Source organism: Gordionus sp. m RMFG-2023, chromosome 5 (assembly GCF_954871325.1).
Source record: "Gordionus sp. m RMFG-2023 chromosome 5, tfGorSpeb1-WG-v2, whole genome shotgun sequence".
Lineage (NCBI taxonomy): Eukaryota > Metazoa > Nematomorpha > Gordioida > Chordodea > Parachordodidae > Gordionus > Gordionus sp. m RMFG-2023.
Window position 1 is genome coordinate 524,017 of NC_088779.1, and position 25,749 is coordinate 549,765.

General features: G+C 29.5%; 1 protein-coding gene across 1 annotated transcript; it reads left to right on the forward strand.

Moving 5' to 3' along the window:
- Positions 1-589: 589 nt before the first annotated feature.
- On the forward strand, positions 590-23,822 carry LOC135929744 (uncharacterized). Its single transcript, XM_065466447.1, has 17 exons — positions 590-746; positions 1,703-2,274; positions 4,972-5,049; positions 5,497-5,684; positions 5,993-6,147; positions 7,844-8,016; positions 8,239-8,347; positions 9,186-9,404; positions 14,510-14,614; positions 15,046-15,276; positions 15,968-16,800; positions 18,036-18,113; positions 20,122-20,309; positions 21,538-21,692; positions 22,344-22,519; positions 22,978-23,086; positions 23,325-23,822. The coding sequence occupies exons 1-17, from the start codon at positions 641-643 to the stop codon at positions 23,579-23,581; spliced, it is 3,732 nt and encodes a 1,243-aa protein (XP_065322519.1). The 5' UTR covers positions 590-640; the 3' UTR covers positions 23,582-23,822.
- The last annotated feature ends 1,927 nt before the right edge of the window (positions 23,823-25,749 follow it).

A 25,749-nucleotide genomic window follows, 5' to 3' on the forward strand; every position in this document is an offset into this window, starting at 1 on the left:
ATGGTAGAGCAAGAATTCTTTCTTTCTTTCTTTCTTTCTTTCTTTCTTTCTTTCTTTCTTTCTTTCTTTCTTTCTTTCTTTCTTTCTTTCTTTCTTTCTTTCTTTCTTTCTTTCTTTCTTTCTTTCTTTCTTTCTTTCTTTCTTTCTTTCTTTCTTTCTTTCTTTCTTTCTTTCTTTCTTTCTTTCTTTCTTTCTTTCTTTCTTTCTTTCTTTCTTTCTTTCTTTCTTTCTTTCTTTCTTTCTTTCTTTCTTTCTTTCTTTCTTTCTTTCTTTCTTTCTTTCTTTCTTTCTTTCTTTCTTTCTTTCTTTCTTTCTTTCTTTCTTTCTTTCTTTCTTTCTTTCTTTCTTTCTTTCTTTCTTTCTTTCTTTCTTTCTTTCTTTCTTTCTTTCTTTCTTTCTTTCTTTCTTTCTTTCTTTAATTTTATTATTAAGGTAAAAAAAAAAAAATTTTTTTTAAAATGCAGATATGATATCTATCATAATTATCTAAAGATTATGGTATAATCAATATTTTTTTTATTATTATTTATTTCTAAATGCCAAATTTTTTTTATTTATAAAATAGTTTTTAAAAAAATTAATTTTTGATAATTTTTTGATTATATATTGTTGTAAAAGGTATATTTTTTTATTTTATATAATGAATTTGTATAACATCCGTTCCTTTTTATGGAATGTTCTCGCTTTGATTCATGGGATTCATGGTGTGCAAGATATATTTTCTTTCTATTCTCGAACTAACGAAGGTATAGATTATACAAAATATATATATTTTTTTAAAAAACAAAATGCCTATACAACTGCATTTTTGCTATGCGCCTTTGTCGCAATAAGAAGTGGGGTAAGGTTGCAATTAAGTTGAAACTTGGTGGTATAGATTGAGAACGATAAGAATAGAGATAGAAGTTTTATATCCAAATATTTAATTTTATTTATTTTATTTAAGATTCAATGATGATCATGTATATATAATACAGTCATAATATATATATATAATACATGGTCAAATAAATTGATCAGTAATATGTTAAATTGACAAAATAAAAACATTTAAGTGGACACGTATATAAAGCAGGGACCCTAACCGTTATTTATAACGGTTCAGTGTGTAAAAAATTATAATGGTTACTTTAAGGTTACGGTTATGAAGAAAAAATTTATAAAGTTTCATTACGGTTAGAAATTTTTTTTTTATTGAAGCAACATCATCTTCTAATTTATTTTTATTAATAAAAGCATCTATGAATTATATATATAAAAAAATATATATGATTCTAAAATAACTCATTTTTAAATATACTAATTGAACGTATAAGTAATATACTTTCTAATATAAATGGATTACTTTTTGATGGTTGTGACGATAACACAAATTTTAGCCCCGAAAAGGCCCTTTCTACAGAAACATGTGTTGCGGGAACCGCCAGTCCTACAAGAGCAAGTTTATATAATTCAGGATGTTCAAATTATTTCCATTTCTAAAATATAAAAACCGAACCGGTTTGAACCGGTTTAACCATTTTTTTTATAAAGGTTCTTTTTACTCCTTCAAAAAAATAATTATATGAAATACATGTCCTCTGAATTTCAGACAATTTTACCACAAATATTTAAACTTAATATAATTTTTAAATATTTTAAAATACTCTTCTTTTGCTAGAGCTAAATTATTTTAAATTTGTGTTTTTAAATTATTTGAAAGAGATGCCGATCAGCGATAAAAATCGCAACCCTTCCGTGAAATCAACCACACCAGCATATGCTAGGGGACTATCTTCAATTAACCAACACACGAATCTCACAAATTTGACTGCTCGATACCTTAAACGGGACTTTGAAATAGACGCACGGATCAAGGAGAAATGTGGAAGCAAAAACAGAGGATTTGAAATATTCTGGAACATTCCTACGAATATATGTAAGAATAAGACGGGCAAAGAAATTCCTCTTCCTCCTTACGGAATCGTAGCTAATGAGAACCAACACTTTTTTGGCTCCAAGATCAACGTATTCTACCTAAGTAGGGGTCTGTGGCCCCATTACAAACAAGATAACAGGGGAAAAATTTTATACAAAAAAAAAATTACCACTAAGAAAAACACATTATTCACCACTAAGAAAAAAACATTATTCACCACACGTAATAAAAGGTCTATAGAAATTTTAAAGCTTAGAGAGATCAACGGAGGCATTCCTCAAAGTGGAAATATCGATAAGCATTTGAAATTATTCGCGGAAAGCGTGAAGAAGTTAATACCGGACCCTTCGTTTCACGTGAGGATCATTATATTTATCGTCCAATTGTAATTGGGTTCAGAGATTTTTACAAATGGCACGTTTTTAAGGCCAGGCACACGCCAGGAATTTAGTTATAATTTTTTTAAAAAATGGATATCAATATCGAGAGTAAAATTAGTAGAGTTTTACTTTTTTTTAAAAAAAAATCATGCTTTATTGAATATCCGGGTCTATGCATTCCATAAAATATAGGATGGATACCTATTAAATATGTATTACAGAACTGGGGATTATTTTAGGATTCTCAAATTCCAACGTTTACTTCAGAATCTTCTAAAAAACCAAGAGGACTTGCAAATTATAAAGGCGGCATTTTAAATTTAGACGATCTTATTGATTCAATCAAAATCATAAACAATATATAAATGCATTTTTTTTGAGTGGAAAAAGGTTGATTTCGATTCATATAGGTTAAACAAATTTTGAAATAGGATACCCTATTTTGGGTTTTTTATAAAAAATGTTTGGTAGGTTTTTTTTTTATCTTCGCCTGTTTTTTATATTTCAATCTTCTTTCTTTATAAATAATTTTTCATAGGTTTTCATCCCTAATATTTATCGTTTACTATATTAATATGCACTATCGAACACTATAAAAATTTAAAAAAAAAAGCTATATAATTTTGAAAATACAATTTTACAAATGAAGTTCCCAAATAGGAACCATGATTACGTCTAAAAATTTCTAGTTGAATTTTTAGGCCCATATATATAAAAGTGGTTTCATTTAATAAATGTCAGTATTTTATTGCCTGGAGTTTTTTTAAAAACTTATAATGCTAATGGCGAAAAATGGGCAATTGTGGAGGTTACTATTGGAGTGAATATGAAGTTGTTAAAATTTTTTTTAGTTTGTGCCTGTAATAGTGTATTTAAGTTTGAGGGAACTGAAGAGACGCATATGTAACTCCATATTAGCAATTTTCCAAGAGCCCAATGTATGGTTGTCACATCATCAGGTCTCAACCCATTTACTTGAGATATCTTTACGGGTTCAAGATGGTTCGGAATTTGGGCGGCTGTTAAATCTTTTATTGATGTGCGTCGTTAGTGTCGCCCTTGACTAAATATACAACTATAGCCGTACCTACCCTTTGAATCGACCTGTATTTTACATTTGATGCAAGCATGAGGTTTTTACAGTGTCACAACCTAGACGTAAACCAATGGCTACATTCAGTTGTTCGTTTGATAAGAGATTGCCAAGGTTACGACTACTAGGGAGTGATTCTTACCATCATAAGCACCAAGTCTGTCAGATGATTGAAGGTGTTGAATGCAATCTAAAGGTGGATTAACTGATATATTGATTTGGTATTTCGAAATTATATGTGTGAAAATTTTTATGTGTGATATAATTGATGGTACATGAGTGTTAATGGGTATATAGCCTTCCATTTGTTAATTGCATAAGCTAATAAACGATCGGTAGGGCATATGAAGCCTGAAATCAAAGAATTGTTTTTTAATCTGGATAATTGGCAAAAAGGCTAAACCGTTAGGCGAGTGACTAATTGAATAGGTTTAAGTTTATGTTTAAAATATTTTCTAGAAATATTTTAAAAATTTATCTTGAATTTTTAATATGAATATACGTTGTTTTTTAAAAAAAGATGCTCGGAAAATGTGCAAAGATATTTTGGTATATATAGGCACATGCTTATTAAAAATAAACTTTAGTGTGCCGGTAGATGGCATAGAAGTGATTCATGTTGCAATTTTAAAAATGTTATGAAGGAAATCTTCTAACTTGATATCATTAGCTAATGGGTACTCCTGGAGCAATGATTTTATAGATTTCCAAGTTTGATGGCTAATTGTTAAAGCATAATTCAGTTTTATTTATGTTAAGTGTGAGACCGATAGCTTGGGAATTGGTTTCCAACTCTAGGTGCATTGGCCGAGGGGCCGCAGATGGTGTCATCGTCTAAATACCCACAGATTAATGTCTAGATTAAAATTCGGTTTAATTTTGTATATGAGATGATGGATTCAAAGGTTAGGTCCTAATGGATTCCCTTGTTGTGTGCCTTCTTGGGACAAAATCTGAAAAGGTTCAGATGTCAAAGGCGTCTACTTAGAGTAACAGGGTGAGGGCTGGTTTCATAGAAGAATTTTAAAAAAGAGGTACGATATAAGATATAGAAGGTGTTTTTGAAATCGAGTTTATCTATTTTTACCATATTTATAAAAAACAAAACATTTCATTCTATCTAATATGATTCATTTATAACTGTGAAAATTATATAACATAAAAAACTCTACCAATAACAATGCTATTTAATATCTCACGCAATTTACCAACACGAATCTATAACTAAAAGTAATAAATTCTCAACTGCAATTTTTATTGTCCAAATATACATATTCTATAAAAATAAAATAAAAAGTCATTATAATTTCATAATTATAAAATATCGTTCCTTTTATACTTTTTTTTTTGGAACAACGAAATCACGTGTTCTACACGTGATATATAAAATAATATGATAAATATTAAACAAAATAATTTAAAATAATAATATGACAAATATGACATTAACAATAAGGGTTTAGTGTCAAAAAGAATTTAAAAACATAAAATGAATTATAATAATTCTAAGGATGAATCCCAAGATTGCACTGAATTTATTGTATTTTATTGCTTAAATTATTTTTTCCGTAAATCAATAGGGTCTTGCGATGATCGATTTTGAAGAATACACACCGAGCCTTTACGTATTATCGGGAAAGCTCAAAGATTTGTACAAGGTATGTTTAACTCAATGACATATATAATACCTAGACTGACGATTCATTCATTAAAAGTGTACATCAATGCAAATCAGCTGGAGACGCCATCTTGGTTGCACTAATCATTATTAAAATTTTAAACGAGAGCCTAATTTATTCCTATATCTGATGCAAACTTTATTAAAGAATTACCGGATCATCGAGATAATAAGGAAGCAAGTTATCCATTTAAATAGTAGTTTTTAACCTGAGAATAATTACTATATGTGTTACCAAAATGGCGGGTCCAGTTGATTTGCTTTATGAATGAATCGTCAGTCTAGGTATTATATATGTCATTGGTTTAATTTAAATTTGACCAAATTATTAAATTACAATACCATTCATCATCAACCTCATAAATCAATTTTATTATTTTTAAAATAATTAAATTTTTGTTTAAAAAAATTTTTAAATCGCTAAAAGCAAAAATCATTGGAATTCGCTATAAAAAAACACCCAGAAATAAAAGATAGAAATAGGTTGAATGCTATAAGTGCCAACCTTTTTAACTTGGCTGCTAGGAATTATTTCGAATCTACCATTGAATTAGGAAAGCGAATGAGACCCAATGCTAAATGGGGCTATTATGGATATCCTTATTGTTACAAAGGGTATAAAAAAAATTTGATATAGTTTTCGCTGTAAAAAAATCAGAGGGAATAATTCTAAAGTTTAACTTAGACTTTCATTGTTTTATATAAAATCTATAAATTTATAAAATAAAAAATTTAAAAAATATTACATTTACTATATTACGAAAATTTTATTTTAAGACCGGATCGGTCACAGACCGAATACCGTTTCTAGCTAAAAAAGCACACTTACGTTTTCATCTTTATTTTTTAAAAAAATAATAAATTGTAATACTTGAAACTATTTTCATCTTTTATTATTATAATATTTTGAAAAAAAAACGTAGTAAATTCGACAATTTAAATTGTTCAGATAGCATGGTTGCAATGAACAACAAAAATTTATGGTTGTACAAAGCCTCCACAGCACTTTACCCCACCATTTATCTGAACAGCAAACCGTTTCCCAGACCCATAGATGCTGGTATTTGGATACATAAAGGTTATTTTAAAAAAAATCAGCTATCCTTAACTTTTATTCAGACCGCAATACGACTATTTTTTGGTATTTTTGAGTCTCTTACTTTGGGAATATCGAGATTCAAAAGAAAATATTAAGAGTATGATGAAGTTACAGCATTGATTCTTGAAATAGTCATAGTTTCTTGATATATTTTTGGAAATAATTGTTCATTCAAGAAAGTAAGGTTTGGAGAATTTTACCCGTTAGGGTTACAATCTGGATGGAATGCTTCATTTCCTTTACTTACCACATTATTGTGCGCACTCCACTTAAGTTCAATAAACACTTAAACTTGTCGGTAAAAGCAACTGTTGACCATTCGATGCATGCTCCAGTTGTTATATTTCTTTGCAAAAATTACACCGTTTTCCTTCGTTAATAGAGGTTCTTTATAAAAATTTATAATCCAAAGAATGATATATTCCGGGAATTTTATTTGCCGTTTCTCTCAAATTTTTGAGTCAAATTGAACAAAGATTCGACCCGTCATTTTCTAGGATAATTTGGTGCAATCTTAGTTTATCCCTAGGGGGTTGTCCTCTCCTTTTGAGGCGGCCAATGCTGGCAAGTTTTACGGGATCAATCTATTTACTAATATTGTCTCTAATCGTTTTTACTTAGGTGAAGTTTTTTGGCTATGGCTAATTATTCATTCCTTCTTCTGGTAAATCTAGAATTTTATTCCAGGCAATTCGATCAACTGGAATTTCGCGGGATATTTGAAATTAAAATTCAAAAAATAATAGTTTTTAAAAAAAGAGTAGTTTTTTTAAACTTGTCTTTTGTAGATGTTCAAAAGCAGACGATTTCACATTCACTCTAATATTAGTTTGTAATCATTTATAACTTCAAATTTTATAAAAAATGATACCATAAATAACGTTAATGTAACGAAATAGTTGTTCTGCATTAACAATCTGTAAGGTTGCTCATTTGAGTGCTTGTGGGTTCCTCTATCAAATTAAGGAGGTAATAGAAGGAAGTTTGGTCATCTCGCAATATATTCATGAATGATGCATCATCATCTACCACCATATCTAAAAAAGTGAAATGGAAATCTCCAAAAGTGTGCCTTTGACAATAAATCTTCTATTCTCTTTTATTATTTCTCGATCTTCTAATAATAAGTAAGGTTTTAGTCTTTCTTTCTTTCTTTCTTTCTTTCTTTCTTTCTTTCTTTCTTTCTTTCTTTCTTTCTTTCTTTCTTTCTTTCTTTCTTTCTTTCTTTCTTTCTTTCTTTCTTTCTTTCCTTTCTAACTCTACATCTAAGCCAGAAAAAAAATTGTCTAAGCCTCCAGATTTCTTTAATAGATGTTTAGATGAACAAAATCTTCAGGATTGCGTGATATTTTTCTGGATAAAATACTGAGTTAGAGGTTTTAAAATGAATTTTGTTTAAAATGCTTGGACAGTCATATGATTGGTCCGATATATTTCGTAATTAATTTAGTTGTAGGAGTAGAGAGAAAAATTATAAGATGCTAAATTATTTAAGATCTCTTTTAGCCAATCATGCATGACGTGTAACTATCTATATTAGGCTTAAATTCCAGTCTTAAGAAACAAATGGCTCTAATTATTATCGGGGGTGAACCAACGTTCCCCTTCTCAAAGTGCCCCCGTTTTTCTTATATACAGAGATAATTTTTTTAATTTAATTTTAATCAATTAAAAGTATACCAAGAGGTTAACAGGATACGCAAAGTCGCCCATAAATATTTGCCGGCTTACCCTTATTTTAGGTTCGAGTACCGAGCAGAAGAAGGCGCAAAATATGAAAAATACCTTAGAATGAAGGATTTAAAGTTTTCCTTCAAGCAGGCACTGGACATGGGGATGGATGGAATAGTAAATAAATCTTTTAAAACATTAGCATTTTTTTTTTATAATTTAAAAAAAAACAAGGAAGGAAGGAAGGAAGGAAGGAAGAAAGAAAGAAACAACTAATAATTTTTTTTAATACCATTATAATGTTATATCATTTGCTCTAGCTAGAATTTCTTATCTTTTCCCTTCGTCACTTTTTTATTATTTATAAATATTTAAAAAATAAATGTATTAAATTTTCAGATTATTTGGGCATCCTCGAAAAAATTATCAGCCAAATGTTCAAACATCAGCCGTTACGTGAAAGATTATTTAGGCCCCATATCGAATATTAGCATACATTTTGCCAAAGGTATGGAACAAATAAAAATTTTCAAAACTTTTAGGAAGCTTAGGACATGTTTTTTATTTTTTTGTTTTTTTGTTTCAAAAGTTTTAGAAAATGTGGGAATTATATTTTCAAAAGTTGTTTCGGAAAATAGATTTTAATTAAAATCTTAGAGGAACTGACAGTTAGTGATATGGTGCCTATTAAGATTTTGTCGAAAATAATATAGCATCGAGATTTGGCGAATAGATGCCCCAAGCATTTCTGCCAGCTACGAGCAAAGGTCTTCCTGATATTCCGATAGGAACTCTAGATAGGTAACATATGTTTTGTGCATAGTGTTTTTTTAAAAAAAAACAGCTACTAATAACTAATGTATACACTTGTATTAGGATATATCTCTTAGTTCTTCTGAGAGTAGTGACAGCTGTTTTAGTAAATTTTGATGCTCTATCCTCCTTGTTTACCTCGGTTATTTTTATAACTCGTACAGGAGCCCCATATTTTAACCAAAGCAAGCCTCGAAATTTCGTTAATAGATGTCCAAACCTTTCTACCATATGTGACGCAAAATCTCCAGTGCTGCATAATATTCTTTAGCTCTAAAATATTAGGTTGACAGGCCGTTTAACAACACTAATTATCAGAGTTGTTAAAGGATCCAGATACAAAAGTAACTAGATCCTGTATCTAGATATAAAAATGTGGTATCTGTATCTAGATAGATTTTTGTTTAAATAATCTGTATCTAGATATTATTTTAGACGTTGTATCTGTATCTAGATCCATTTAAAAAGTATCTTTTAACAACTCTGCTAATTATGCATTATTTAATTTACAATTATATATATATATATACAAGTTTGCAGAACGGTACTATCCTGTTGTAATGACTCCATCGCAGCCCCGGATCGAAATTCCTCTTTAGCCAATTACCAACCAGAGGAAAGCAAATGTGTCAAGATTGATTCCAAGAACATGGATTATATAAAAAAGATTTTGCATTCCACTGATCACATTAATTTGATTTACCCCCAAAGTTACGATAAAATCAAAGCTCAATACAGATGCGTTACCAATTAAAAAAAAATATATATTGTATATATATACTTACAATTTAAAGTTTAAAAAAAAATTTATTAGGGTTGAAAGGGGGCATTTTATTTATTATTATTAAATGTGGTATCCTAATAAAAATTAGATTCAAATATAGATTGTAAATGGAGTAAATCTTAACCGCAAAGTGGAAAACGATAGGTAAAATGGATGTGAATTTTTCTTATTCTTCGCAGAAGCTGATGTATTATTATACAATTTTACGAACTCAGATCAGCAGCTTAAAAAAATATATGTATTTAAATTAGAACATTATGGATCAGATCATTAAGCATTCTTCCTCATATTCTTACCCTGCTTATTGCCACAATAGAATTCAATTTAAAAATGACCCGAATTTTGACGCAGACTTGGCTAAGTTTTTTTTAAAAATTAATTCGAGCACACATGGAAGCTAGAAAATGAGAACATTATTTTCTCAAAATCCAGACCCGCCTTAAAGAAAATGCTATACGGTTCTCTCACCTAATCAGTTATAACTCATCACCTTCTCTTCTCTTCTCTTCTCTTCTCTTCTCTTCTCTTCTCTTCTCTTCTCTTCTCTTCTCTTCTCTTCTCTTCTCTATTCCAATTAGCCTCTTCTCTAATAATTCGAGCTATTAAATTTGTCCATGTATACGTTTATTTCGCGTTTGCATTAATATTTCTTAAAAAAAACTAATGGAAATGTTATGGTTTATAGAAAACTAAAGGAAATGTTATGGTTTATAGAAAACTAATAAATATTATTTAAAGGGTAAAAAATATTTTCATTGAAGCTTTAAATAATAACAATTTTAGTATCCGTAAATTATTAACTTACATATTCACAGCGCAGAAAAAAAACAAACACAAATTACATTTTATAAATGCTTGAAATAAAAAGAATGTCGAATGCTTTTTTTAAATGCAGCATGAGCAGATGTATTAAAAAAAGTAAGAGATACCTCAAGCTAAGCAAGGCTTGATTTGTAATCTTGACCATTTCATCTAACTCAGCATATTACCTGCTTTACTCTGATACAATATCATATGAATATACATTCTTCAATAACTCTCCATAAAGCCTCAGAAATCCTTTCGTCCCCTGACACAATAAATTTATTTATCTGAATATCTGAGATGGAATAAGTCTCCGGAGTCAAAATATAATTACTTCTTAATTAGAAATTATTTAGATCCCCCCCCCCCCCCTAAATTCCTAACTTCAAACTCATCGTGGCGGTGGAGTGGCAACGTCTTTTGACGGCTCTAAAAGGCTCCCTGTGGTCCGGGTCTAGATGTTGGATCACCGTCCTCTTCGACGGCGTGTAAAAAAAGCCACCTAAAAGGTGTTTGATATCAGGAAGGACATCCGGTTGTAAAAAACCTTGCTACAAAAAAATTTCTTAATAATTTAATCAGAGGGAAAACTGGCTAACCTAGGCAAATCTGGAAGTCGCCAAGATGAAATAATTTTGATAAGCAATTATTTACACAGAATTTAGCATATTTAATAGATTTAAAGAATAATTATTTTTTTGTAAATTAGTATCAGACAGACACTATGTTTTTAAAACCCCCCTCTATAATGAATTTTAATATACTTTCAAAAAATAATTTGCGATAAAATTAAATCTATTATTAACCAGGAAAAGGTATACAAGAGGCCGAACCCTATTTGTTTGTCACCTCTGGGACAAATATCGCGAGTGTACTATATATATATATACTATTATATATAAATTTTTTTTTTATTATATGAATGAATCATTTCTTATCCTTATCATTATTTATTATGACAAATCGTTGAATCAATACAAAGGCTCCTTAAATAATACCGATTTAAAAAATAAGCTTAAGTGTAAAGTAAAATTACATCACCTTAAACCAGTTGGATTTATTTTAAGGAATTGGGCGGCATTGATTACTTCGCTATTTTATTTATTATGACAGATTCGTTGCTAAATGATTTAAAAATAACCGTAGTAAGAAAAAAATAAAATTGCATCCTTAAGGCCGTGCTCTGGCGTGACTTCAGTTTTGTTGAGTTATTTTAAGGAATTGGGTGGCATTGTTACTTTTAGTATTTTTTTTATTTATTATGGCAAATGGGTAAGTCGTTGCTAACTATAACCGATCTAAAAATAACCGTAGTGAAAAAAATATAAACCGTTGTCCTGGTTTGACTTCAGTTTTGATTTTATTTTAATGGAATTGGCGGTAGCATTGATATACTTTCCGCATTTCATTTTAGTTTTCTTACGTTTTTTAGGACTGTTTTAGTCGAAGCTATTAGCCGGATACACATCCGGCTGCCATTCCCTTATATACATTTAATTTCAAATAATGAAATAATTTCGCAAAGATAAAAAGAAAGAAAGAAAGAAAGAAAGAAAGAAAGAAAGAAAGAAAGAAAGAAAGAAAGAAAGAAAGAAAGAAAGAAAGAAAGAAAGAAAGAAAGAAAGAAAGAAAGAAAGAAAGAAAGAAAGAAAAGAAAAGAAGAGAATGTAAAACAAAACTGAAAAAAAAATTATTAGATTTTGTACGAAATTTTATACATATATTTTTAATTTTTTTTTATTTTGGTGAAATTCGAAAATATATTTAAGGTTTTTGTGAAAATTTATTTGAAATAAAAATTATAACATAATTGTGCCATAGCAATTAAAATGTTAATCCTTTAAAGGATTATTAAACAAATATTTCATCAGGGAATGAGTCAGAAAAGTAATAAATATAAATATATTTATTACCTTCGATACGAATAAATAATGCGAACATATTTGTTTTAATTATATCAATTTTCGTAATATCTGTAAAGGTTGTATCTTTATGTGTCAATATGAAAAGTCATTTTCTATACTAATTTTCTTTATTTAATTTTGTATGTGCAATTTATAATTTTAAAAAAAAAAAATCAAAAAAATCTTTGAGATGAGTCCTTAGCCAGGAATCGAACCAAACAAAATAAAATTTGATTTAACGGAAATAGAAGTCCTATTTAGGGGCTTCCGGTTTGAGGATTATTAGCTAGCCAAAATTTTTTGACGCGACTTCGTGCTGCGTCGATTTGGGATAAAGGAAATGATCTATGAAGAATGACATTTTTCGAATGATATCATCTATCAGAGTTGGTTGGATTTCATATTAGATATCATGATCATATATATCAATTTCGGTATTATCAGTCCAGTCTATATATAATTTTCAGCTATCTTTCAAAATTTTTATAAAACTTCCCACTTACATGGCCGCCATTCGTTAATATTCATTAAAAAATATATTTTGGTTTCATTATCAGGGATTTGATGTCCACTCAAATATAAATTATGTCTAAATAGAAAATAATTTTTATAATTTTTTGTTTGTTTTTCGGAATGAAATTAAAAAATGAATCAAATTCCTTCGGGAAAATGTAAATAGTGATGGGGCGGGGTAAAAGGGTTAATTGCGACGGGACATGATGGTCAAGTTTAGCATATTTTTATACTACGTTTATTGGATTTGGGGGGTTTAAAGTTAGACCGGATTCTATCATTATTCCAGAAGAATACTATAGTTCGATACATAGGCGTAGTGTCATTAAACGGCTTACCCGGACCGGTTCTAAAAGAACCGACCTAAAATTAGGGTCAGTGTTTTTCGACCAAGAGCCGACTCGGGTTGACTCCAATACAGATATTATTATAAAGGGTGGAAAAACTGATTAAAGTCTCTTTTAATTCTCGGACTTATTCACTCAATAATCCTTTTAATGAGGCGGGTCTTGGGGGGTCAGAAAGATTTATAATTTTTTTTAACAATGTATGATATAGGTGTCAAATTAAAGCTAATTAAAAAAAAATTTTTGGTATCAATACTGATCATCTTTCCAAATAGATGGATCTAGATCTGGGGGTGGGGAGGGGGGGGGGGTCAGGAATGAATTTAACTTTTTTATATATTAAAATCCTTTTTTAAAGTTATATTAAACTTTTACTAATCTTTCTTTCATATTCTTCCTTATAAAAGATATATTGTATATATTCTTTTAGGGAGGAGAGGAATTATTTTTAATTAGCCTGATATTTACGAGAAAAGGTAAATTCGCATGGGAGGGGGGGGGGTTGGTTCCCCTCCTCCCTTTGGTTACGCTCATGGGTAGATAGTCAGTTAAATCATCTAACACGAGTCCTATATAAGATTCAGTGCGCTAAAACATTTTTTGCTACCAATATAAATTTTATCATGTTGGGGTGAAATTTAAAAAAAATAAATAAAATATATATATAAGAATAATTTCATCACTTCAAAATGATTGGCGGCTATTTTTGTTTTTACATTATTTTTTTTAACCAATCAGAAAATAATAACATCAGGAGCTTAGGCGTTACTGGTTAATCAGAACTTAATGACCGGCTCTATAGCCCGAAATAAATTTCTAATTAAAAAAGGAAATATATATTCAGACAGACGATTCGTACCGATTTTGGCAGATAACTAGATTCCAATTTGTTCTAATAATTTTTTTTACTGTATGAGGAGGTCCACCACTAAAAACAAATTGTAGTATAGAGCGATCAGAGTCAGACTATGTCCTGGTTTTGACCAAATTTTGATACTTATAGCCTAAGCTAAACAGCTTTTTAACTTGGAGACACCCTATCTTGTTTTTGTTTTTTATTTTGTTTTTTTAAGTTTTTTTTATTTTTACTTTTTGGGCTGTTTAGTCGAAGTAATTATAGCCAGCGGAACTGCCGTGTATTTAGTAATAAGTCGAACCAGGGATAAGGACCCAGAACTTATTTTATCCCATCAAAATTTTTTTCGGGTTGAATTATAAATTTTCTGACAAATTCTCCTTTTTCAAAATTACAGGAAAATATTTCATTTTTTTTAAAAAAAATTTACATATCAATTATGATAAAACCCCGCGTTTTTTTTTTAAGATTTTTTAAGATTTTATTTTAGAGATCCAATCAATTCAGGTCAACTCTCATTTCCAAGAATATAAATTCAACTTTTAACCCCAAAATAGATTTTCTTTTTAAAGAACAAAAATTAAAGAATAAACAAAATAAAAATATTCTAAATTTAAAACAATTTAATTTTTTTTAAATATTCCATTAGTCGTTTCCATAAATAGTCATTTGTCAAATGGGTATGATTTAACGCACGTAAGCACAATACAAATAGAAGAGACCTTGAGAACAGGACATATGCCCGGTGCGGAACGTATACGAAGGGCCGGGCTTTGATTTTTATATATTTTATAAAAATCCGGGCCTCTGCAGGTCTCTGACAAAGAGGCTTTTTCATTGTATCCTAAAGATGAGAGATTTTTCTCACTTTTGCCTCGAGAACAGGGAATACTAATTCTGATTTTATAACCATAATTATTTAAATCTAATTTTAATTTTTGTACAAAAAAAATACCTAAAAATAAAATTTACTTTTAAACAAAATGATTTTATTTTATTTATTTAAAAAATTTATTTTATTTTTTATTATTTTCTTTCTTTTATTTTTTTTTTAAAAAAAAAATATAACCCAATAAAAATATTAGAAAATATTTTTTATAAAAACACTTTTATTTATTATATTTTATTTTAAAATTTTTTAATTTTTATTTTTTTTTAAATAAAAAATTTATTTTATTTAATTTATTACGCATTTTTTTTTCTTTCTTTTCTTTTGGGGAAAGAAGGCGGCAGTTTTCTATAGTTTAGTTCTGTTTTTCAGAATCTCACAATTTATTGTGCCAATAATGATTATGAAGGTATTCTCATCTCTCCTGGAACTTCGAGCTACCCTTTACTATTTATATTATACCTTAGCATTGATTCACACGATAAATGGATTTTGCGCCTTATATTTAGATCGGGAATCTAATGAAGGTAAAAAAAATTATATTTATTATATATATATGTATATAACTCTTCAATTTTATTTCAAAAATTATTTATTATACTTTTTTTTTTATTGTGGTGATGATAATAATCAAATTATTATGTGATATTTTTTGTTAAGGTCACATAACGACTCGAAATATGAATTTAATAAAATTTTTGAATCTTATAAAAATTGAGTCTAGATTTATAGATATATCCAATTCTAAAAGCTTAGCTTAACAATAGATCCCAACAGACAGCTTTTAAGTTTAGTTTTTATTCCTAGGCCCACAGTTGATATCCTTGTATGGTTAGTTCATATTATCTAATATATTTAATTAGTCACTAAAAATTAAATATGGTAGCGCTAAAAATAAAAATTTATATTTTTCTTTACAAAACAATTTTTACAATTTTTTTATAATATAAAAGAGGACTTTGTTTTTTTCGGTTTTTTTAAGACTATCGTTGTTTTAGCCTAATAAATTATTATAATTTTTTTATTTTTAAGGTCAAAAATTAATTAATTTTTTAAAGTAATATTAATATTAATATCCATATCATTATTTAAACTATGACTATGAGCAAAATTAGACAATACTTTTCTTTCCAAAAAAAGTTGAAGTCTATATTTATCTTTTAAATGTATAATTTTTTTGTTTTTTTACATCCATTGTTTTTGTGTAAACAATCGAAGAAAAAAAAGATATGCTAGTAGCCAGCGATACAAGTCTAGATTTTTCCGAATCGTTCGCGACAACATTAGATGACGTCGAATGGGTCAAGGCCATCGATTTTGACGAATCCAAATTTCCCGATAACGGAAGATACCTCATAAGCGCTAACCCGTCTTCCATCTTCCCGTCCAGGAAAGATGACTCCTCGAACTCCAAGGATCAAAATATTTCGCTGGAGGAAAAGGAAGCAATTTTACGAGTCTACGATAGCCAGATCAAAAATATATTCGGCGTATCGAGACCCAAGGAAATTCGAGATTTCATAACGCCCTCCTACACTTTGCTACCCCCACGTTCCATAAATACGAACGAACTTTTCACTCAACCCGATAATCACTCAGCTCGAGAGGTTGAATCAGCCCTCAAACCGGGTTCCAAAAGAGGAACGTTGTCGGATACGGGAGAGGGTGACGAAAATATAAATGCCGGATTTAAAACTTTCTGGAACATTCCCACGGACGTGTGCAGAGACAAGTTGGGTGTAGAAATACCCCTTTCCACCTACGGGATCATCGCTAACGAGGAACAAAAGTTCTTCGGCTCCAAGATCAGCATCTTTTATCTCAGGGAAGGTCTATGGCCCCATTACAAGAATTCGGATGCGAGAGCTAATAAGAGAGTGACTTCCGGGAAAATTATATCCAAGGAAATATTGTTTGGAGAAAACGACAACGACACGCTGTCCGAGCTTATAGAAATCAATGGGGGCATCCCTCAAAGAGGAGACCTTGAAACGCATTTGAAATCATTCGCGGAAAGCGTAAGGAAACTCATACCGGACTCTGGATTCGATGTGAGTTGATTATAATAATGGAATATAAGTGTAATAATATAACATATCTATATCCTCAAACTCGCTCATCTGATAATTTGAAATATATAATAAGACCACTGAAATACTCAATTAATAATCTATTCAGGAATAATAGAAAACATGTTTTTTTTGGGAGGGGGGGGGGAAGCAAACTATAAAAAACAGTTTTTTTAAAAATTTTTTAATAAATGGTTATCTTAATTTATCAATTTTCCAATGTCATTTGAAAACATTGAGCAAATATTGTGTATGTCATCATTCCACGATAAATCAAGAATATATTCTTTATTTTTTTCCCCCTTTCTTCCTTCATATCAAATGTCATGCCTGTTGTGATAATAGCACGATTTATGTAGCACTTCATTCCGTATTTCTTGTGAAATATATTGTATTACTACATCTGCCTTATGTTATATATTAAAAAAAAAATATTTCTTTTAATGAATATTCATCATTAAGTGAGCGCTTACAAAAATATTATAATCATTTCATAAATAAAAAATAAGTTTTTTAAAATGAATAATCACCATTAGTGAAGCGAAATTTTGTGCCAATTTAGAATATCTTTTTAACAATTTGGAAAATAAATATGACTTTTTTTATGCGTTTGCAAAATATGTTTTTTTTAAAGATTGAAAATCATTTTTTTTTTAAACAAATCATTAGTATAAATCAGAGATTTGCAGGCCCGGCCTTAAGCCCGGGCCGGTTTTTAAAATTTTTTTTTAAAATATACCAGGGCCGGGCCTGAAAATTTTTTTTAAAAAATATCCGGGGGGGGGGACCGTATATTTCAAAACCAAATATTTGAAATCACCATTATTATAGCTGTAAAAATCAAAAATAAATAAAACATATTTTTAAAAAAACCGGGGGCCGAAAAATTTTTTTTAAAAAAAATCCGGACCGGGCCTGGCCAGGTTTCCGGTATGAATATCGCCTAAAGTATTTTAAATTTCTAAATTTTTGTTAGTATTTTGTTTTTTTTTATTGCAAGGAAATATGTTTTGAAGAAGTCTGGCTGGAATTTATACTCCTTAGAAAATAATGAACAAACATTTATCATGTATTAAGGATTTAGAATTTAAATTAACTTTATAACCCTGGTTGGATAATTGGTTAGAATTCCATTTTTAAAACTGTTTTCCATTTCCGTTATTACGATTATATATTTTTTTTTTATTTTTCGCTTATATAAAATAATCGACCAATAGGGAATGGCGGTGATCGATTTCGAGGAATACACCCTGAGTCTTAAGGTATTAGAAGGCAAGCTCAGAGACGTCTATAAGGTTAACTAAAACTGGTTATTTGCAAATGATAATTATCACCTAAATAATATTTCGCATAATTAATTGACCCAAACTAGAATAACTATCAGGGATTCAAACCGAAACGAATATCGGTTCGGTTCGGGTTCTGGTTCGGATAAAAATAACGGTTCAAGGTTCAAGTTCGGTTCGTAAAAAATCAAAATACCGGTTCGGTTCGAACCTCTAAAAACCGGTTTGAACACTTTTGTATTCAAACTTACATTCGAATTATGTATAGGGAAAATATTTTTTTATTTTATCATTTATTTAAAAAAATACATGTATAAAACCTACCTTTTATTTTAATTGCACATTATAAAATAAAATTTAATTTATAAATATAAAAATAAATATCAATGATTAATTTTAATATGAACAATATTTTACTTTTTTTACTTAAATTTTTTTTATTAAGCCACACAATTAATATATTTTCAAAATTCGTCCCACTCAAATTACATCTATAAGGAGATAGCTTATAAATTTAATTGTTGAAAAACATCTTTCCATAGTCCACACTAACTCTGGTAGCATGCACTGCCAATATGATATCAGATTTGATATGTGATTTATAATAATATTTTGCATTTCATTTTTCTCTAAGCCTTATAATTTATAAGCTTAGAGGAAAATGTTGTTAAATGACAATTTACTAAATTTTACAAAAATTATTACCGACACTTATCAATCAAAGGTGATTCATGATAATCTTTAAAATAATTAGAATATAATTGAAATCTTTTCAATTATACTAATAATAACTTTACATATTATTTTATAAGCATAAAATCATGAGTCTCGAACCGGTTCAGAGGCATTTTATCGGTTCGGTTCAGGTTCGGCTAGAATTTTTTTAGCGGTTTAGGTTCGGTTCAGGTTAGAAAAATACCGGTTTTTAGCGATTTAACGGTTCGGTTCAGGTTCGGTTTGGATCCCTGAGTATAATATATGTTGTAGGTTTTCGCCTATCTGTTTAACCAAATCCTTAAAATTTATATCGCCAGTTTTTTTTTAAAAAAAAATTTTTGATTATGCCGGAATCATGTGAATATCAGACAATTTTACCAATGAACCTTTAAACTAGAACTTAATTTATATTAATTTTCATATTTTCCTATTAGACTTTTCATTATAAATATAAAATAAATAAACATTTTATGATGAAATTGTCAGAAATTCACAAGGTGGGCATTGGAATACGATTCCGGTTAAAGTCTTTATTAACAAACTGTGATTGCTATGAATGATCTAAGGTTTTTGAAATTAGTTGAAAACTCGTGACTATAAGGCATCATCAGAATTTCCTAAATCCCTCTTGCGACATTTATATAAATAATTTTTTAAAAAAAAAGACTTCTTCTTTAAGGAATGATGAATATAAGAAAGTAGACTATTCCATTTTTTTTTCTCGATCCTGCAAATAGTGTTTGTTTAAACGGCAGGATTTTTTTTAAAAAAACGAGTAACCTAATATTTTAGCCATACGCACACCGGAAGATTTTGCTAATCATATGGCAGAAAGGGTATAGACATCTATTAACGAAATTTAGAGGCCTGCTGTAATTAGTGTTGTTAAACGGCTCGTTTTGAGTAGATTTTTAAAAAACGGCTAACTCAATATTTCGTCCATAAAAGTATTACGCGAGTCTGAAGATTCTGCTTATAGAAGGAAGAACAAAGGTCTGGAACATATATATATCATCGAAATCTCGAGGTTTAGGCGATATTTTTCCGGCTAAAATATTGAGTTAGCGGTTTTTAAAAATCGGCTAAAAACCGGCCGTTTAACAAAACTAGCTGCGATATCATATTGTCTAAAATCTTAATTTTAAAATTTGGCTAAATTGAACCGTTTAAACAAAATCACCACATGCTTGATAAAAATTATTAATTTTTTTTTGTCGAAGAAATAATTATTCGATTATTTATTTGTTTTTAAATAATAATATTTAAATAAAAACAAAAAAAAACTTTCGTCACCACCCAGCAAAAATCGATGGAATTCGCCAAGGAACAGAATCCGGACGTGACTGACGTGAAGGAGTTGAAAGACATAAGCGCCAAACTTTTTAACTCGGCTGCTAGGCTCTTCTTCGAATCGACCCTTAAATTGGGGATTCAAATGCGACCGAACGCTAAATGGGGATATTACGGTTTCCCTTATTGTTACAAAAAGTATATAAAAAAATTGTAAACCAATTTTATTAAGAAGAAAATAATTTGAGTCACGTGATTGGCTTCTCTAGCCCTTATCATTAAAAAAAAAATTTTTTTTTGCTCCAATTGGAGATTAATTTAATTTTCTGTTCTGAACACGCCTTCCGTCTCCCCAACGACACCCTCTAAAATGTCGCGGTAATCAAGCCGCGTGTTCTACCGTTTACGTTTTTACTAAACGCCCCGAGATAAAATTTTATAAACAAAAAAATACTATTCTATAACCCCTCAACAAATAATTTAATCTACGAAATATTAATTTACAAAAATATTGTTGATATTCGTGAATTTTTTAGGAGTTTTTATTTACGAGGGTTTAATGTATCATTAATTTTTAAACGAAGTTCAAACCTGCGTTTATTACTTTGAACCCTTACCTTTAAAAAAAAATTAGAAAATATAATTTAATTTTTTATTTTTTATAAAAAAAATTTGTTTTTTAAAAAATTAGGGAACAATTTTAGCTTATATTATTATAATGTTGTTTAAACTGCTTGTTTTTTGAGCCGATATTTCAAAAACGGCTAACTAAAATATTTTAGCCAGAAAAATATCGCCTAAGCCTCGACATTTCGCTAATAGATGTCTAAAGCTTCTGTTCCTTCTACAAAGAAGATCTTCAGGCCTGCGTAATACTATTCTGGATAAAATATTTGAATTAGCCGTTTTACAACACTATTATATCACCTATAATATATATATATATTATAATTAGCGAATTAAGCAATTTGTTCTCGAAGTTGGAGGTCGATGGGATTAAATTATATAAAAATGCCCCATATACTAGTATTAGGATATATCTCCGACCCTCTAGGGTTATGGGTACTCTTAGTTCTTCTAAGAGTAGTGACAGCTGTTTTAGTAAATTTTGATGCACTCTCTCCCTCGTTTACCTTGGTTATTGTAATAACTTATACAGGAGGAATGTTAATTTTATTTTTGTACTCACGTGTTTTGTCTCCAAATAACCAAGGTAAACAAGGATGTTAGTGCATCAAAATGACATAGGTATAACTTATGGGGGTGTATCACTCCTCACTGTAGTAATTTGAGGAATATATTACGTCACTCCTTTTTAAAATAATAATAATTTAAAATAACTTATATTTCCAATTGATTATTTTCCTTTTCTTACTATAAAAAATAAATGGCATATTTTGAACTTGAAATTAATGAAAAATATAAGTGAGTTGGACAATTTGAAGTGTTGCGAACGTATGTCTACAATGAACGATGAAAATTTATGGTTGTATGAAGCCTCCACCGCACTCTTTCCCGCTATTTACATCTACAATAAACCGTTGCCCCGACCTATGGACCCCGGCATTTGGATACATAAAAGTATTTTTGATTTTTTATCGTAGAAAATATATATAATTTTTTTGGGGGGTAGAATTTTTTTGGAAAATTAGGGATTTTAATTTGTAGGCCCGGCTCTAATCCCGGCCTGTACAGGCCCGTGTATCAGGGCCGGGCTGGGCCATATTTTAATTTTTTTTAAATATACCCGGGCCGGGCCCTATATTGTAAAACCAAATATTTGAAATCGCCATTATTAGCTACAAAAATCAAAAATAGAATATATTTTTATAAAATCCGGGCCGGGCCACCGGGCCGGATTACCGGCCCGAAAAAAATTTTGAAAAAAAATCCGGGCCGGGTCGGGCCGTGTAAATGGTACCTCTGTTGGTGTCTGATATATACCCTAAGCTTTTCATATTAAACTTGTAACTTTTTGATTTGATAATTATCATGAGCATGCGCTTTGCGTAGTAAACCCGATTCGTATAATAATCACGCCTTACTATATCCGCTTAACACGTTAAAAAATAATAAGGATCAAATTTGATCATTTTATTGAGTTCTAATTAATATCCTATAATTAGTGGCCCAGGAAGGAAGGGAGAGAAGGAAGGAGGAAATAAGTAAGGGGGGGGGCGGAAGTGGAAATAGGGGTTCAAAAACTTGATTATTATTTTTTCTTCCATATAGTATACAACGAGGTTAACAGGCTACGCGATAAAGTGAAATCCAAATATTTGCCGGTTTACCCCTATTTCCGATTCGAGTACCCTGCAGAAGAGGGCCAAAAATATGAACCATATCTCGAAATCAAGGACTTAAAATTCTCCTACAAGCAAGCATTGGATATGGGGATGGATGGCATGGTTTAATAAATTTAATCTTAAATACTATTAATGCTGATTATTTAAGTACGACGATTTTTTTTATTGACGCTTCCGCCATCATTTTTTTTTCATATCGCTACCCTCGCCGCAAATTCTCAAGAAAATGTATTCCTCTACATTCACCTTACCCCATACCACTATACCCCAGCAAAAATTAATAAAATATACAATAATTTTTTTTTAAATAGAAATAATTAAAGGTTATGATAACTATATTACAATTTAAAATTTTTAGGAAAAATGCATTTTGAAACTAATTGTTATATATTAGAAAGTGTGTTATATTACCTCTAAAAAGAACTATAGCGGGAAAGCTACACATAAATTCTCCATCCCTTTTCTGAAAATCCCTTGCTATGCCTATCTTTATTTATTTATCACTTAATCTCTCACCCTCATTCACATTACCTTATTTTCGATTCTTAAACGCGTTTTAGATTATATGGGCATCCTCCAAAAGATTAGAAGATAAATGTCAAAACATCAGCCAATATTTGAAAGATTATCTGGGCCCCATGTCAAGGATTAGCAAGCTCTTCGCCAAAAGTATTAGGAAAATATATTATAGGACATCCCGGTTAAGCTTTTCCAACAGTTTTTCCAGCAGATTTTTGGTCCTAAAGATCTAAGAAGAATTTCGAAATTTTTGTATCAGCTGATATTAAAAAAATATGGCTTTTTCGCTCATAATAATTATAATAGAAAACGTTGCCTGGTTGTTTTGATAATTGGTCATGTCAATTCTATTCGATACAAATATAAATGTCAATTCATAAATTTTAAGATTGTCAATCACTGATGTGCCATAACCCTGTCGCGAACGCCAAATCTGAATCCGGCACTTACGACTCGTACAAGGGCAGAAATTCGCATTCATTCAGGTACGAGCCCGTGGAGGGTAAATGCGTCAAAATCGATTTCGATAATCTCAATTATATTCACAAAATTTTGCATTCGACCGACCATATAAACTCGACTTACCCCAAAAGGCCCGATAAAATCAAATCTCAATACAAATGCAAGCGTATTTCAAATACTTAATTATACGGTGCAAATGTCCTAAGATAAAAACGCTACAAATTTTGGCGGTTGCGTCTTTTGGACATAGGTTAAATTGTTAGATGAACTATATGTAAAAAAAAATAATCTCATTTCACATCTTATTATTATTATTAATTTTTTTTTAAAAAATATTCTTTAAAAGATTATGATATATTAGTTGTTATATAAAAATTATAATATATAATATTTAAAATTATAAAAAAAACACATCTAGTCGAGCCTGAAGATTTTTATTATAATTTTATATTTTATATGTATATAATAAGTCTTTTATATTAATATATATTATGTTAGCGCCAATGTGTTAATTTTTACTACTTTTTAAATTAATTTTTTAAAACGCGTTTTTTTTTTAAAATTAAAAAATCTGATTTTGCTGGAATAATCTTCTATCATGTTTTGGAATACCTGTCTTATGAATTGTAGACAATATTGGCATCAACCTTTGAGTCATTTATTTTAATATAAATTTATATTAAGTTTTGAAAAAGTTCATGGAAAAAATTGACTGGAATTCTTAGGGTAGAATTATTCCAAACATGGCGGCATACATTTTCGGTAAAATGAGATTTTTAAATTTTTTTTTAAAAAACGCCTTCAAAAAAAAAATGATTTAAAGTTGAAAAAATAACGCGCATTGCTTGGAGAAAAGAAAACGCAACATTGAAGCTAACATATAAAATAACAGCGAATTATTTATGTATCATTTTAATTATTATACTATAACGTAATGACACAAATCATTTTCGCGTTTAACGCAGGCAATTTTTTTTTATGATTCAGTAATGTCATATATACTTTATTATATTTATATATATCAAAATTCCTATTATTATTATCTGTATATAATCATGAATGATTGAATTGAATATTATTTTTTTTTAAATGCTTACAATCATGATTTAACAAAATTTCTCCAAATGAGTAATTTGAAGATTTTTTTTATGCATAAAGAATCATGTACTATATTTACTTATAAAAGATTTAAATTGGAATATTAGCTAAAACTTGATCTAAGATCCTGCTTGAGCATTCTCAAAAAAATCTTCTTAAAAAAAAATATTTTTCCGAGATCAAAATCTTTGTTTTTCTTTTTGAGTAAATGTCAAACCAACCCTGTATAGAATTCGATGATACGACATTCTGATATTTATCGCTTGTTTTAGTCATGTAATGCCCCCTTTTTTCAGTCATATAGCGACATTTCAAAGACATAGTAACTTTTTTTCTTCTTCAAAGTAATCTAATTAAAAGGGTGATATCTTTTGAGACCATATTTTCAAAATTTATAAAACTCAATAAAGTTTATCTGCATCAATCATAAGTAATGAAATTTATTGTATAAATAATACGTCTACTAAATTAGCTCCTCGTATAATAAAGTGTATATTATTTAATCGCGTTATATTTCGCCATATAAATGACGTCGTTTTCTAGGACACCAAAACGTACTAAGTCTATAGACTTTTACCAGTTCTTCTCCTAAATCCGATCATTTAAAGGGTGGTACACTATAATAATTAATATACTACACAAGGAATATAAAAGAAATCAAGACAAGGCCGTTAAGTCCGTTCCCATTCTCGTTTAGATCCTACGTTTTTTTCTTGGCAACAATGATAGTTTAATTTATTTTAGCCATTCATTATTTCCGTCTTACTCTATAAAGTTATTAAACATTCTTGGTTGAAATATGGCGCCTCCCGCCCTCTCTATAAACCTTCGATATAAATTTTTATCTAAATTACAATATGATTATCTGAACAATAAAAATATATTTGGGTCTCAAAATGTACACTAAGACTTTGAATAATTAGCTATTTCAAAAAAAAAAATTTACCAAAAAGTATTTATTGCGTTCTACATCGCTTACAGGGTTATATAGTATTTATCAACAGGGCTTTAGAATTCAGCATAATAGGAACCAGGGAATGGAAGGGCTGAAATCCCATTATCTACGACTAAAATGTCAAATGATCCAATCACACCACAAGTAAACCACAATCCCGATGGTATGCCCTCCGATCTATGGAATATTAACAATGGTACTTGGCACGATTGTATAAATGTTAATCCCTTCCAAATATCTGGGTCTCTAATATACTTTATAAAAAGCTTAACCAATACCTTGGAGATGGATTTAACAC

Coding starts and splice junctions, on each gene's coding strand:
- LOC135929744 (XM_065466447.1), top strand. CDS start 641: ATGAATTTGTATAACATCCGTTCCTTTTTATGGAATGTTCTCGCTTTG. Junction 5,050..5,496: donor AGCTCAAAGATTTGTACAAG/GTATGTTTAACT, acceptor AATCGCTAAAAG/CAAAAATCATTGGAATTCGC. Junction 16,801..18,035: donor TACCGGACTCTGGATTCGAT/GTGAGTTGATTA, acceptor ATCGACCAATAG/GGAATGGCGGTGATCGATTT.